Source organism: Microcaecilia unicolor, chromosome 10 (genome assembly GCF_901765095.1).
Source record: "Microcaecilia unicolor chromosome 10, aMicUni1.1, whole genome shotgun sequence".
NCBI lineage: Eukaryota > Metazoa > Chordata > Amphibia > Gymnophiona > Siphonopidae > Microcaecilia > Microcaecilia unicolor.
In genome coordinates, this window is record NC_044040.1 from 7,114,891 (window position 1) to 7,131,923 (window position 17,033).

The 17,033-nt window shown below is 43.3% G+C and overlaps 1 protein-coding gene across 1 annotated transcript in view; it reads right to left on the reverse strand.

Annotated features, from left to right (window-relative positions):
• Window positions 1-1,235: 1,235 nt before the first annotated feature.
• The window catches only part of PROSER2 (proline and serine rich 2), a 49,762-nt gene continuing 33,964 nt past the window's right edge, over window positions 1,236-17,033 (reverse strand). The window contains exons 3-4 of the mRNA XM_030216901.1: window positions 5,729-5,972; window positions 1,236-3,027 (exon numbers count right to left, since the gene is read on the reverse strand). Of these exons, the coding sequence (XP_030072761.1) occupies window positions 1,391-3,027; window positions 5,729-5,972 (1,881 nt within the window). The 3' untranslated portion in view covers window positions 1,236-1,390. The remainder of the gene's footprint in view (window positions 3,028-5,728; window positions 5,973-17,033) is intronic.

The window sequence follows — 17,033 nt, forward strand, 5'->3', positions numbered from 1 at the left end:
GTGTAAGCTGAAAAGACCTAAAACAAATAAAAAAAAATGCCCAATTCCTTGAAAAGTACTGGGGCAGTTCTGTAAAAATAAAGTCTGCCATGCTTATTGCATTATATTTGTAGTCATCAGTACCATCAATAAATGACTAGTCAAAGAAATGAAGAATGTGTATTACATAAAATAATTTGAGAAGTATTGCCTTGAAGCTTTTATACTTTGCGTCTACATCTTCACAAAACAAAACAACCTCCCCCCCCCCCCAAAAAAAAAAAAAAAACCAAAACTATCCCGTCCCATTCCATCCTGAGCAACACAAATTCTCATCCCTAACTCAAAATGGTTCTCTCTCTGGACATTTCACCGTTTCACAATGTAGCCTGGAATGTTCTAGCAGCAGACGCAGTATAAACCATCAGTAATGGACCTTAAACATGCTTGGGATAGACATAGGGGGCAGGGGAATGTGGTAGCAATAGAGTTAAGAATCTGGGACAGACACCAGGGAAGCTGGTGCTGACTTAAGTCTAGGAATTATTCTGCTCAACTACCCAAACTGCTAGAGAACCAGAAAGGAAGGATCCTGATCGTCCATTATATATAATGTCACTTTCAGACAAGATGAAAGCGAGTTCAGTCACTTTAAACACGCCTAGAGCAAGATTACTCCTCTTACCTCTCTGTCACACATTATATTAGTAAGGTCACGTGGCCATGTGGGATTTTCCTCATGTGCATGCATAGGTCTCACCACCTGCATGACACACTCACCCAAGAAGTATCTGGGCATGTCTACACAGAGAATACCACAGCCTGCTATTTGTCCTAAGCTGGTGTGAAGATAACACAACTCTGTGAGCTGGATGATATGGAAGGGGTGAGACATAGAAGGGGAATTAATCCGTCATTGTTAAACAACAGGCATGTCGTGATGAAGGCACGTGAGGAAAAGTGAAAGAAATTCAGAATTCTAGACTTGCAGCCAAGGAACAGAATATTCAGCATTACTTAATTTGAATAATTTTTTCCCTGGTGTTCAAATAAAAGCAAAATACAGAAAGCATAGACCAATTGACAACCACATGAAAAAAAAGGGGGGAACCCCCCCCCCCCAACTGTACAGCACTTCATTAAAGCAGCTGATCTCCAGTAAAGCAAAGGCCAAATTCCAAAGTTCTTCTGCTGTACTTCAAGAAAGGCAAAGGGTCCAACGATTGTGTCAGAGGATTCTGGACATGCCAGTTCTGTTGGTACCTCAGTCTGGAAGTACTTTTTTTTTTTTGGTGCATGTGTGGCATTTTTCTAGCAGCCCCACAACTTAAAAGAAAATGATCTTGATCCTTTGGTTTGCCACATCCAACTCAATCGTACCATTTTCACTCAGTAGCGCATTGTGTGTTTGTTACGCTGTCTCCTTCAGCAGCCCCAGTTTCCGCAGTGCAGCCCTCCTGGCCTCCTCTGAGGAGTCACGTCCTGAAAACTGCACTGTGATACTTTGTGGTCTGAACCGTGAGGGTCTAGGCTGGGAAGGTGTCCGCCTCACATCCTGAGTCAAGCTTGGCAGCCTGGGGTCATACCCGGTGTGTGATACATTCTGACGAGCTTGTTTGTTCTCTACAAAGACAGGCTTGGGTTTCAAAATCACTGTTTTGCCCACAGGAATGAAGGGGCTGGGCTCACTTTTTAAGATATTGTTGATATTATCGGACCTATTGTAACATTTCTCATGCGATTCTGGCAGTCTGTGCTTCAAGTTGTAACCATCTAGTGCATGTGGGACAGACAAGGCAGCTGGTGCAACAGCAGGAGCTGGGACAGGCAAGGCGGCTGGAGCAGGGACAGGCAAGGCGGCTGGAGCAGCGGCTGGAGCAACGGCAGGAGCTGGGACAGGCAAGGCGGCTGGAGCAGGGACAGGCAAGGCGGCTGGAGCAGCGGCAGGAGCTGAGACAGGCAAGGCGGCTGGGACAACGGCAGGAGCTGGGACAGGCAAGGCGGCTGGGGCAACGGCAGAAGCTGAGACAGGCAAGGCGGCTGGGGCAACGGCAGGAGCTGAGACAGGCAAGGCGGCTGGGGCAACAGCAGGAGCTGAGACAGGCAAGGCGGCTGGGGCAACGGCAGAAGCTGAGACAGGCAAGGCGGTTGGGGCAACGGCAGGAGCTGAGACAGGCAAGGCGGCTGGGGCAACAGCAGGAGCTGAGACAGGCAAGGCGGCTGGGGCAACGGCAGAAGCTGAGACAGGCAAGGCGGCTGGGGCAACGGCAGAAGCTGAGACAGGCAAGGCGGCTGGGACAGGCAAGGCAGCTGGAGCAACTAAGGAAGTTGGGAGAGCTTGGGCAACTGGAAGAGCTGGAGCAGGCAAACCAGCTGGGGCACCTGGAAGATCTGGGGCACCTGAGTCAAGTGATATTTCAACTTGGACCGGCGTTTCTTTTACCAGGCCTAGTTTTGTCAGGGCTTCGTATTTTACTTGTTCAGAAGTCAAATCTTTAAAGAATGGACTCCTCCCCTGACGCAAGAGCTCACTTCGATGCCCCGGTTCGTCCAGCTCCTCAGCAAGTAAAGTGGCTCCGTTTATATTAGCCAGCACTTGAGCTTTGCGCTCCTGCACGTTGACAGCTGCTTTGGAAATGGTTTTATTGTACTCTTTCCCACCCCTATTGATATTGATATTAGTTGGAAATCTAGTTAACTTGTTTGAGGTCACTGAAGGGTAAGTGAATAAAAGATCTCCATCTGCCATAGGTGAAGTAGCAACGCTTTTCTTGTTTGCAAAGCTCCTTCCCTCTTTTGGAGAGGTGGGGGAAGGGCCTGCGTCGTCCACTTGTTTCTCACAGATCTTTTGAGCGATGATCACTGGAGTAGGAATGGCTCCACGAAGCTTTGGCCGATCCACCGGAGAATCAGGAAGAGGCAATTTGTCACTCTCTGATGATGTCATCACTGGAATTGCAACAGGTGCACTTGAGGAACTGATGGAATCAGGAAGTGGTGTTTCAGCTGGTTCTGGCTTAGGGTCACCGATGTTCCCTACAGCCAACTCTACAAGAAGAAAAAGGACCACTAGTCAGATTTCTATACACTGTTGGAGAAGCCTTTATTATGAGACAACTGTCCTCCTATTGAAGGCATTTATTTAGTAGAACACAACCCAACTAAAAATGACATCAGAACACCATGTTTGCAGTCTAGTGCCATTTAGGGCCCTGTTTACTAAGCCGCGCTGTAGGCGCAATATCGTTTTTAGCACGCAATAATGCTAGAGACAGCCATAGGAATATATGGGTGTCTCTAGCATTAGCATGCGCTAAAAACGCTAGCGTGGCTTAGTAAAACAGGGCCCAAGTGAAGGTTAATTGACAAGCAAATTAGCTATTAATAACGAGAAATGAGGGACAATATAATTATTCATATATACACATATCCACCCTTATTAAACACTTGGTGTAGGGAAAGCAATATCAGCCAGAGGAGAAAAAGCCCCAGATTTATATGAGCACCTCATTTATTCCATCACTGGCATAAAAACCTCCAGTGAACATTACATAAATATTCTTAAATGTTCACAAATTTTAAATACTGTTCTGAATAATAATTAGTGAAACCCACTTAAATGCCATTCTTCAAACCTGAACAAGACTGTTCGACCGTCATCCAATCCTCTAGCAGGTGCTTCAATTACACAACGCAACAATGATTTTGCTACTGAGAGAAAAACATGTGATTTATACTAAATTGAACCTGCCGATTCCAAATATGAACTCCGAATTTGCCTGACACGTCTAGAATTTAAGTTATACATGCAAAGCCTATTCACTTATAATATTAATGCTTGGGATGCATTTGTGCTAATAGTGCAGAACTTCCTTGGGAACAGATGAGCTGAAAACTATGCTGAACTAGTAGACAACATGCTTAAAGCATATGAACAACTTGGCTGCCGAATGTCATTGAAAATGCATTTCTTACATTCCCATCTTGACTTTTTCCCATCCAATTTGGGACACGTAAGTGACGAACATGGAGAGAGGTTCCATAAAGACATTTCTACAATGGAGAACAGATATCAAGGCCGCTGGAATCCCAACATGATGGGGGACTATATGGCCGGTCACAAACGCAAAAGCAGATGCCTGAAGCACTTTTAACAGTACTGGGCCTTGCTGAAGTAAGACTTTTAAACTGGAATAAGAGACTTTTTTGAAATGTTGTTATTCCATTACATTTTCACATACTGTTTACTACGAAAACTTTGATGTAGATCAGGTAATTGTTGGAGTAAAACTCGTTCTGTAAAAAATTATTCAATGCTTTCTAAATGCTTAATTCATTTGGACAAACTTATGCATAACAAAATTTCCTGACGTGTTACAACAATTCTGACTTTGGATTTGGAATACACACACTGAATTTAGTATAGGACAAATGGTTTTTGCCCAGTAGCACACAAATAAAAAATGTTTTGTTTACCAATCCAATTCAGCTTGCAGAAACTCTCAAATAATCCTCAGCTACTTTGCTAAACAAAAAAAAAATAACGATGATATTCACTTAACCCTCCATTGCCCCATGTAAGCTGCATTGAGCCTGCCATGAGTGGGAAAGCGCGGGGTACAAATGTAATAAAATAAATAATCCCTCACCAATCCATTCCGACAAAGGTCCTTGTTTCACGAATGCCTCTCGCCACGCTTCCTCAGGATACAGACGGACCATCTAGTGTATTCCATACTGGCACTTAAGTGGGCTGCACTAATTATTCTTGAGAACCGTGTTTAAAATTTGTGACTATTTAAAAACAGTTATCTAATGTTAACTGGAGGTGGCGGTTCTTATGCTGCTGACAGAATAAATGAAGCACATATAAATCTGAGGCTTTTTCCTCCACACTGGTTGAAATTGCTTTCTCTACACCAAGTATTTAGTAAGAGCGGATATGTGTATATACGAATAAAGCAAAATTAGCTGCCAAGATGGCCTAGGTTCAGTACCTAAGGTCTCAAAAAAGGAAGATGACAGAGCCTTAGCAGAAGATTAATGCAACTGCCACAGCTCGCCGTGCTGTACAAGTTTCTGCTTGTAATGCAATCTGACCCCTGCCGTACAATGCCCCTCAGCCAAAGACCCTAGAAAATTTCAAAATTTAGCATTTGGTGCTCATTCCTGCAATACCGGCATCACGTTACCGTGAGCATTCTACCAAGATGGCACAACTAACATCCCCCAAAAGCACCATCTCAGACAAGAGCTTTTACTAAAGAGCCCAAGATCTTACAGTATTTGCAGTGTTTCTCAAGAAATCAGATTTTAGAGTGATCTGGATTAATAAAAACTAAAAATTAATACTAGACTCTAAATATAATCAGTTTCTAACATTCACAAAAAAACACCCCCCCCCCCAAATAAAACCCTCTTAAGTTAGAAAACGTAAGCATTTTTGAGGACATGTTTAATAGGGATGGCCTTTCAGTTGAAATTAATGTCCGCTGCTAAAGTATGTACAGTGCAAACATCTCTTTCCCGATAGCACGCATGTGTAATGGTTCGAAAACGCGCAGTATTATCAACACGTGTTTGAAAATGGAGAATTAAAACACAAATAAATGTTCTGGTTGCCTATCCCTAACAACTAAACTCTTTTCAAGTGTTAATAAAAGTAAAACATTACCATCTGTATTTTGTTTTTAGTTGACACTTGCTGCCCACCGCTGCCCTCCCTCCCCCCAATACTGCCAGCACGTACCTGGCTCTACATGGGCCTCAACGTCCCTCTCTTCCTGTTTCTCCTGCACCAAGTCGATAATGTCTTCAGGCTCCGACTGGCTGAACGAGCTTACTTGCGTCGGTTTTGGGGAACTGGAGTTACAAATTGTATCCAAGACGTCTGCTGGTTCATCCAAGTCGTCACGCAGAGATTCAATGGTTTCCTCAAAAAACAGTAGAGCATTTCTTTCCTCGCGAGTTAGAAATCTGAGGGTCTCATCATTCTACAAAGAGAAAAAAAAAAACAGAAAAAAAAAAGTTACAGCAACACAGGACAAGGAGCAAAAACAGGAAACTAACCAAAGGCCATGTATTTACTATAGTTTCTAGACTGCATTCTCTCATTCTAGGCAGTTTACAATATAAAAAAAAATTCATAAAATAACAAATTCAACACACAGAATTTGAAAATCTGGTCTAACATAACTCTAGACTAACGTTAATCCTACAGTATAAATATAATCCATTCCGGTTGCTTACTCAATTAATTAAAAGCCCAAGTAAACAGATTTGCTTTCAAGCAGTTATGAAAAGCAAGGTAGTTTTTCATCAAACCTGGTACAGATCTAACATCACTGGCAGCTGAATGAGCCCCTCCTGCGTGGTGAGATCTGACCTCTTTCTCAGATAGGAGAAATAAATGTACTTAGGCAGCACAGGGAGATGCTTTATGGTTGAATAGTGGGTGGAGAAGGCTTGCACAAGAGATTTGCAGTCTGTTGAAGGAACATGTTCAGCCATGCACTAGATACAGGATGACACAAATAGCTGCCACGTGCTTTGGGTATTCAGATTAAGGGGACATCTCTTTAGTTTCAAAATGCTGAAAGGAAAGAATGTTTCACTGCATGAAACTTGCTTTACCATTTGTAGTTTAACACGTTACACTTATGCCAAGCTCATCCTGATCATTATAGGGCATTATTTCTGTATGGCCTGTGTTATTTTTGTGTGTTTTATTTATTGTATATATGTAGACTGTGGCCTGCTTAGATGCAGCAAGATAGGCAGGATATAACCAAATAAAAATAAAATATTTTGTTCACACAAAATCTATTAGAACAAGTGTTATCCTGGGTCAGAGCAACGGTCCACTGAGTCCAGAATCCTCTAACAGTGGCAAATTCAGCTCACATGTACCCAGCAGGATCCCATTTCTTGTGGTCAAGGTTTTCCAAAATCTATATAGCTTATTAATAAACTTGTCTCAACTCAAGGTCTGAGTTTTTGTAAACTAGATTGCTGACCTTCTCCAAACCTCAGCCTCATACACATGCCAAGCTGTCATCTATGACTGATGTATACAAAACACGGTGGGAGTAATTCTAAAACCTCTCGCAGCAAAGCTGCGTGTTACCTGAAGAGTCATTTTACTTAAGGAGGCTCTATCAGCATCCTTATTCTAACAGCAATAGGTCCCCGTTATGTTGCTCTTACTGCTTCCAACAGTGGCCAATCCAGGTCACAAGTACCTGTAGAAACCCAAATAGTAGCAACATTCCATGCTACGGATCCCAGGGCAAGCAGTGGCTTTCCCATGTCTATTTCAATAGCAGACCGTGATCTTTTCCTCCAGGAACTTGTCCAAACCATTTTAATACCCAGATACACTAACCGCTATTACTACATCCTCTGGTAGAGAGCTGTGGTAGACGTGTTAGTCCACTCTTAAAGGTAATCAATAGAAATAAAACATAGAAAATAAAATAAGATGACACCTTTTTTATTGGACTAACAATACACTTTTTGATTAGCTTTTGAAGATAGCTCTTCCCTGCCGCAAGTAATCTCCTCCATTCCAGCTCGTGGCCCGCCCAGTTCTTGCCGTGCAGCAGTCACCTTCACCTCCCCCCCCCCCCCCCCCCCCAAGAAAGCCAGATTCTATAAGTAGTAAAAACACTAGTAAAAGTAACATAAATCATCTTCCTTACTCTGCCTAGACAGATGTGCAGATCAGCAAAGGACCCATTCCAAAACAAGTCAGAAACACCAAAATTTATACCTAATTGTTCAACCACCCTCAGGATTCACCTTTGGGTTTAAAAACCAAACACATGTGCATGTACTACTACTACTATCATTTCTATAGCACTACAAGGCATACGCAGCGCTGTACACCATACACAAAAAAGACAGTCCCTGCTCAAAGAGCTTACAATCTAGATAAGACAGGTAAACAGACAGAACAATTAAGGGTAAGGGAATAAAGAGGTGAGGATAAAGGACAGGGCAAGTTGAGTACTGGTTAGCAGTCAAAAGCAGTGGCTTTAAGTAAGGACTGGATAAACGAATTAACACAAAGTTTAAAGCAAATGCCCTTAATATGTAATACTTGGTAGCAATAAGGAAACAGTGATACAATATTCACGTAGCAAGCAGCCTGAGGCAACAGAGTGAACACAATTAACGTTGTATGAACTTGGCAGCTAATAGTGTGCTGAACTGGACAATGTTGGTACATTTAGACTGATGCTGGACAAAACTTCTGCAAGAAGGAAGCCCTTCCCTCATTATTTAATACCTCTTTGTGAAAAAGTAGCAATAACAAAGGCAAGTGCGTATATACCACTACAATCCTCAAAACAAAAGCAGCAAGTTCCCACATGCCATCTTTTTCTTTTGATGTAGGAACAGGGGAAAAAAAAAAAGATTTTAAATGCTCCCAGGTTTCAACTTAACTCATGTTTAATGTGGGATATAAATGTCATAAATAAGAAAATAGATAGAAACTCTGAATGTTGAGCACCTGATTCTCATAACATGTCTATTTTACCAGGAGAAAAAAAAATCTCTGCATGAACATAACAGTATTAGGGTGCCCCTATAACCAGCCACTCCAAATGACACACTGCTTACAATTTATAACAAATTATTACTCTACCTATGAAAAGTTATTCCATTGTTATACTTCCTTTGTGTACATCTGTATGATGCACAAGCCGGCATGTTTGAAAATATAAGTGAGATTAAATAAAAATGCCAACACCAACAAAGAACAACGTGGATGCAGCAGCTCATAGGTTTGCTTGCTTTGTTTTGAGTGTACGGCAATGACGGCTGCATGAAGAAGGGGAAATAGACACTTACCTAATTGGCTTCAACTTTTTAACATCATTCCAACTCCATCCATCCACCTCCCCTCTGGCCCCGGGTGCCCTGGTGGTCTAGAAGCTTCTTCGGGGCACAAAAGATCCCCACTCTTTTCTGCCTGCTGCCGCTGGTCCTCTCGCTGTCTCTGCTTTTTTAAAAATGGCTGCAGAGACTTCCAGCGGCGGCGGTGGCAGCCTTGCAATTGCAAGGGGAGGGAAGGCACTTCTGTGGGGATCCCGCAGGACCACAGTCCATTCCCGTGGGATTCCTACGGTATCTGCTCCCATGCAGCTCTTTATTATAGAGCTTATGATACAGATGGGTAGCCTGGAATCTGTATAGTCTTTATCTGCTGGCAGTTTCTTTGTTTAATTTCACCAATATTTTAAAATACAAAAAGCTATGCAAGACTCTACAAAGAGCCTCACACTCTGAAAAGGCACTGTAGATGTCACTTTAAAAGGAAGCACACTTGAGTATCAGAGGCAGGAAGAGAACTTCTCAGATGTTCATATTACAACTAAAACAAAATGGAGAACTAGGTTCTTCTAAATAAGTGTAACACCCCTTTGTGGGCATCCCTGAGTCCAGGGCCCAACCTGTAAATCGCACCTTGGGAGCCCCCAGCTCTGCTGCCAGCAGGCGCTTGGTGCCGATTGCACCTCGGAAACCTCTGCTCCACTGCTAGACCCAACTGGGTCCCATAGGCTGCAGCCTTCCCCTGAGCTCACTCTCAAGGGTCACTGGTCTTCTTGGTCTCAAGGCACCAATTGTGCCCTCAACAGACCTTTTTCTGCCCTGAACTTCCTCAGAGGCCTTTCTGCCTCGAGCTTGCTCCCAGGGGCTGGTGGTCTTCCATCTTCAGGAGGAGCATCTAGAGGTTCTTTCCCAGCCTGATCCAGAACTCCCAGTTCTTTAAAAATAAAGTGACCACAGTTCCAGGGCTTCCACAACAGAGAACCACCTCTCCTCCGCTGGTCTTCTGTTGGAGCCCATAGTTTCTCTCTCCCCCTGCTTGGTCCACTCCCACCTCTTAAGAGTCTCAGACCTCAATTCTAGAGTTTCCCCAATAAAGAGAGGAGTGTGGTAGCCTTGTTAGTCCACTCTTAAGGTTATCAATAGAAATCAAACAAAATAAAACATGGAAAAGAAAATAAGGTGATACCTTTTTTATTGGACATAACTTAATACATTTCTTGATTAGCTTTCGAAGGTCGCCCTTCTTCCTCAGATCGGAAATAAGCAAATGTGCTAGCTGACAGTGTATATAAGTGAAAACATTCAAGCATTACTATGACAGTCTGGCCCATTATAAACCATAAATCTGTATGTCTCTGTTGATCACCCTCCCCTCACCTATCCACACCCATCCTGTTAGAATATCAATGATATGCTTTGATGTCCCCATGCATACTTCCTACCCACCCCCCTCCTCCCACCCTGTCAGACTGTCATAGTAATGCTTGAATGTTTTCACTTATATACACTGTCAGCTAGCACATTTGCTTATTTCCTATCTGAGGAAGAAGGGCGACCTTCGAAAGCTAATCAAGAAATGTATTAAGTTATGTCCAATAAAAAAGGTATCATCTTATTTTCTTTTCCATAATTTATTTTGTTTGATTTCTATTGATAACCCAATAAAGAGCAACCTCCCACCTCAGCCAAAAGGCCAAGCATAATGTTTCTGAATATTAGAGAACTCCAGGTTACCGCGGGGATGGATCTGAGCCATGTGGGGATCCTGCGGAAGTGTAGGCAAGTTGAGTGACATCTCCTCTCCCCTCCAACACATTCTGGCAAAGGGGTGAGGCTCATTCCTATCTGTAGATATTACCATAAGAGAACTCACAGTCTGTCACCAGCACTACAGAAAAGGATGGATGCCCAGAAGCACTTGCAAGTCAAACTAATTGGAGGAAAAAAAAAAGAGCATGCTGGCTAAAGGGACTTCCAAAGTGATTCCCAAACAAGTTCCCAAACCTGGTCCTGGAGGCACCTCCCAACTAGTCAAGTTTTCAGGATATCCATAACTACATAAGCAATTTAGAAATGGACTAAAAACTCATTTACTACTGCATTTAGGGCTCCTTTTACAAAGCCGTGTTAGCAATTCCTGCATGGCAAATGAGGAAGCCTATTCAATTCCTATGGGCTCCCTCTCATTTGCCACGTGGGAATCGTTAGCATGGTTTTGTAAAAAGCCCTTAATAACTTTTAGCGCTGTTTTACAGACGGCAACAGTAACTGTGAACACTTTTGAATTGAATGCTTCCTTTGTTCTTTTGTGGTTGTATCTTTTCTATATTATGGAGTTCTTTTCTGCCTTTTATATTTTATTTATTTTAATTGTAAATTGCCTTGACTTAGCTGCTCCCAAATTTGGCGATACAGCAACATTAAAAAAAAACAAACACCGTCAGCAAGTATCCTCCGATACGTGCACATCACCATATTTCCGTTTATATTGCTATGAGAAAGTACAGAGGGGACTTGGGATACCCGGTGCATATGAAGTTAGCAAAGCAAGACCAACAGCCCATTGAACCGGAGAAGTTCCAGAGTTCAAGGTAATTCCACAGTTCAGACATCAGTGCCTGGGCATATATCCTGGCCTGGTACAGTGCCGCCTGCCGCAGCTCCGCTCCCCAATCTGTTATGTTTTTAAATATGATGTATTTTGCATAGATGCTGATGCAGTGGAAAGGATAAAGGGACCCCTGTTAGTGCGGGGCAATACTGTAGAGATCAGCCAGACAGGAAAACTGCACATCCAGCCCTTGATCAGCAGAAGAAACTGTCAGGGCAGCACCAAGAAAATAGATGGATGTCAGACTTGTTCCTTGTGTTCACCCTGTCTTCAGGTCAAGCAAGCTGTTTCCTACTCTGGAAAGTTACTAATACAAGTCACAGGATAGGAGCAGAGGAGTAGCCTAGTGATTAAAGTACCGGGCTGACAACCGGAAAAAAAGTCAGGTTCAGATGCCACTGAGGCGATTTGGGCAAGTCACTTAACCCCCCCCCCCCTACTGTACCTGAATATAAAAGTCACACTGATCTGCTACTGAAAAAGATGTGAGAAAGACACACGGACAGACAGAAAGAAAGAAGTTATGCCAGGACCATTAATTCTGCACTTCTAAATTATCACTGCTTGTCTTGGAGCAAATATAACTCCTACCTGCTCCACAAATTGCAGGAGCCCTCAGAAATGAAGTCTCTGAACATTCTAATTTGCTATTACTAAGTAGGAAAAAAAAAAGGAACAAATACTCTGTTCCCTTGGTCATTGGAGAGGGCAGGAAATGAGGGGTGGATAGGCCCAGAAGCCAAGGGTTCTTCCTCTCCCTCAAGAACATAAGAATAGCCATACTGGGTCAGAACAACGGTTCATCTAGCCCAATATCCTGCTTCCAACAGTGGTCAATCCAGTTCAGGTTTTAGAAAAGTACTATATATATATATATATATATATATATATATATATATATATACACACACACACACACATATATATACATATATACACATACATATATATCGACTCACCTGCAAATGCGCAGTATAGACTTCCCTCTCTGTCCTACCCTCGCGTCAAGACGTGATGACGTCAGAGGGTGGAACAGAGGGAAACAGAGTTGGACTGCCTGGAAACGAACATCGCGCGCACCAACCTCCCCCCTCCCTCCGTATCGGGGCCCCTGCACTGACCTGACAGCGCCTCTCACCTCCGTGTGGATCTGCTGCTGCCTGCAGCGCTTTCACATGGAGGCGAGAGGCGCTGTTAGGTCAGTGCAGGGGGCCCGGCGGCGAGGAGGGTTGCTGGAAATCTCGCCCGTTTTAACGGGCTTAACAGCTAGTGTATATATATATATATATATATATATATATATATATATATATATATATATATATATATATTATATATATATATAAAACCCATGTCTACATCCAACACATTGAACAACAGAAGAAAAGTTATTTTCTTACCATCTCCCCTCTCAATACATCACTGTCAGGTCTTTTATAAAAGGTAACTAAAAAATCCAAACGCTCCCAAGGAAACTCTCTTAACACCCTTCCTTCTTCCTCCCCCAGAGCTCAAGTGTACCTGTGCTGCAGGGAGTTTTAAAATGCCTCTCTCTCATAGCAAAGGCCAAACAGGTTTGCTTTAGTACATTCCTGAGCAGGAATGCACTTCATTCTCGGGGCTGGGCGCTGTCTCCATTTCTCAAATTAACTGTTGGGCACGTCTAAATACTTGCAATGTGCCAAAAGATCTTTCTGAAGTTGAAAAACAGCTCCCAATAGGTCAGCAAAAGCATGTTAAGGTAGCTTAGAAGGGCTTTTTTTCTTTCCTTTTTCATCATACTTTATTTTGCATATAAAAAGATACACCCATTCTTTGGGCTTTTCTAACCAGCCAGGAAACACGTAAAATGATCAGGATGAGTTCAGACTTTCAGCCAGTTTTCAGCCCTCAGTCTGGGACCCTGGTCGCTGGATCAGCCTCTTATACACAGTAACAGAGCAACACTCACCAAGACTTTCAGAAACAAAGCCAACAGGTATTGGACATTCCTGGCACCATCGATTAGCACACAAAAGCTCCAGGTCTCTCTTGCATGACAGGGCAGAGGCCCTTTGGAGAAAGGTTCAAAGGGGCACCTGCATCATTGTCTGGGGAACCAAAAAAGGACAGAGCATCCACAGGAGCCAGCGGGAGCTGAGCACCCCCAATATTGAGCAAGCCCCTTCATTTTGTCCAAAAATGGGTCATCTGTATTATGCTTGGCACCCCTAATCATTTTGAAATATGAAGTTTTATATTAATATTTAGATGGTAACAACATTTGAGGATTTTAAAAAGCTCTTAAGATCTAACTTTTTGCTGTCTTCCAAAACAGAAGCCCTGTCTGGGACAAGAGCACAGGCATATTATACCATGTCTGAACTGTCTTCCCTCCACTCTCTAATGTGATGCTGAACTCAGCACACTGTAATAAGAGAATATAGTTAGGCGGAGAACCTGGGTCAGGTCTTCTGCTCCCCTGGAGGGGCTGGTGCTGCTGCACAGGCTGTGTTCATGGCCCCCTAGTTATAGTACAACTGTGACATCTAGTGGCCAGATATAGGGCCCATGATTTCAGGGTTCTGGAAGGTACCCTGATGTATGATTCCCCCCTCCCCCCCAACTCAGGATGGTCACTGTAATGACTGGGTGGGGGGTCTATAATAGGGGGGGAATTCCTGAGTAGCTGCAAATGAAGACACATGGTGCAACATACTAGCCATGGTTTGGGATTCTATAAAAATGCTAATCTAAATGTTCCACCTATCTTGCCCAAAAGGACAAACGTGGCCAGTATCCCAATGAGACAACAGCAGAGTGCCCTGCACACAGCCACATCACTTTCTGAAGGATGCTTGAGCACATCTACTCTTTGGTGGAGCAACACAGAGGCTGGATTTCATAATATCCAAAACATCCATAGCAAACACCTAGAACCAACATCTACTCATAATGGTAACATTTCTATGGGAACTGGTGACCCAAAGCCATCTTCTCAGTCAGCTGACAGGGTCAGTGGTGATATTGTAACATAAGAAGATACAAGACTGAAATGTCAAGAAGGTGTTGAGATTATGCAGGCTCTAAGCCACCCCTCCCTCATCCCACCAACCTGGACCTTGTTTCTCCCCTTACCTTTCTGCCAGGTGCTATAGCATGAATCAGAAGGGGGGGGGGTGAGTGGGATAATGTCCATCAGTCACCCTATCTCTGCACCACATTTTTGAAAATTGTGAGCCAGGAACCAGCATTTTCTGGGTATCAATCTTATGAGATCAGCAATGAAGAAGAGCTTTAAACAATTCTCCTGGTGTTTAAGGATGGGGCATATTTGCCTTCTCTCCACACCCTTGAATTGCAGTAAATTCTTGAAAAGCACACTTGTTTAAGACATTCTTGGTAGGAAATGGGGCTGCTCACGTCATGACTTACGGGCCAAGACATTGGGTTATCACTACTAAACTCAAATCAAGGCCAAACTATTCCAATCGTCGATAATACACTGAAACCTTCTGCTCAGTGTGCTGCTGCGGCTAGGAAAGTGAATAGCATGTTGGGTATTATTAGGAAAGGTATGGAAAACAGGTGTGAGGATGTTATAATGCCGTTGTATCGCTCCATGGTGCGACCGCACCTTGAGTATTGTGTTCAATTCTGGTCGCCGCATCTCAAGAAAGATATAGTAGAATTGGAAAAGGTGAAGCGAAGGGCGACTAAAATGATAGCGGGGATGGGACGACTTCCCTATGAAGAAAGACTAAGGAGGCTAGGGCTTTTCAGCTTGGAGAAGAGACGGCTGAGGGGAGACATGATAGAGGTATATAAAATAATGAGTGGAATGGAACAGGTGGATGTGAAGCGTCTGTTCATGCTTTTCAAAAATACTAGGACTAGGGGGCATGTGATGAAACTACAGTGTACTAAATTTAAAACAAATCGGAGAAAATATGTCTTCACCCAACGCATAATTAAACTCTGGAATTCGTTGCTGGAGAACGTGGTGAAGGTGGTTAGCTTAGCAGAGTTTAAAAAGGGGTTAGACGGTTTCCTAAAGGACAAGTCCATAAACCACTACTAAATGGACTTGGGAAAAATCCACAATTCCAGGAATAACATGTATAGAATGTTTGTACGTTTGGGAAGCTTGCCAGGTGCCCTTGGCCTGGATTGGCCGCTGTCGTGGACAGGATGCTGGGCTCGATGGACCCTTGGTCTTTTCCCAGTATGGCATTACTTATGTACTTATGTCCTCTACTTGGCTCACTTTTATTACATAGAGCAGTGATTTAACCTATTGTGATGTCATAGTGGCTCATTCCACCAATAAGAGCCAACCTCATTAGTGATGTCACAATGGCTTGATTGTATAGAATGTTTGTACGTTTGGGAAGCTTGCCAGGTGCCCTTGGCCTGGATTGGCCGCTGTCGTGGACAGGATGCTGGGCTCGATGGACCCTTGGTCTTTCCTAGTGTGGCATTACTTATGTACTTATGTAATCACAATAGCATGAAGACGATCCATGCCATCAGGTGTCCAGGATATTGCAACACATACAGCACTCAGCCAGCCTCCGCACCAAGACTTAACTACAACATAAACATTCATGCTGCAAGAGCTAAAACATCTATACATATTACAGTGGATAAAAAAAGAGAGAGACTGAGCTGGACAAGTATCTATCTTCCCAGTGATCAAAGACATACAAACTATGAAGCTTCTCATAGTAAATTCACATTTTATATTTAGGTTTAAATCTTTTTATTGATGCAGATAAATATGAATCAACTTCATACAAACACAGCAAATACCAGCATCAAAAATGTTCAATACATCAGAACCCCACCATTCTCAAACAAGGGCCTAGTCTACTACTACTACAAATCATTTCTATAGCCTACCAGTCATACGCAGCGCTTCACAATTGAACATGAAGAAAAGACAGTCCCTAGTCAATAAGGCAACACCTATTACTAAATGTAGGGGGCCTGGGAGAGGTCACGTGATGAGCAGGTGTTGAGTGAGACTGGCTCCCGGGCTTCACATTGCTTTTCCCCTTACCTGGAGACACTAAACCCATTTATTGGACCTTGGCAAATGGCTTGGATTGTGTAGCCATCCCTTTGCCTTCATTCTTGTGCTTCCAAAATGGCTGCTAAACCCCCGCGGAAGGAAAAGGAGAGGGTCTGAGGAGCAGAGGCTAAGATGGTTGATGCTGATCTAGGAAGCCTGTCAGCCCTCGGCTAGTTCTGTGATAACCATATGCATCCCAAATGTCATGTTTTACTTTGTTTTAGTTTGCTTTAATCTTCGTACCAGCAACTTTGAAGGAACAGCTGTTCCTGATCTGAGAGGGTCACAAGAATGGCCAAAAGGCGAGGGCAAGATGGCACCCTAGAGAGCAGAAGTGTGCTCAGCGTTCTCCATTTCTTGAAATAAATGCCTAAAATCAAGGAAAATTCTCCCCGTGGCTTTGGGGAAGGTAATTAGTACTCCAATTCATACTCAATGTAAAATTGATGAATTTGCTGAGCACTTACCGGCTACTGGGGTATGTTCGCTCAGATTGAAACAGGGCGCGGAAAAGCCTTCCTCATCTCTGGGCAATAGCGTTTCGTTATTCCT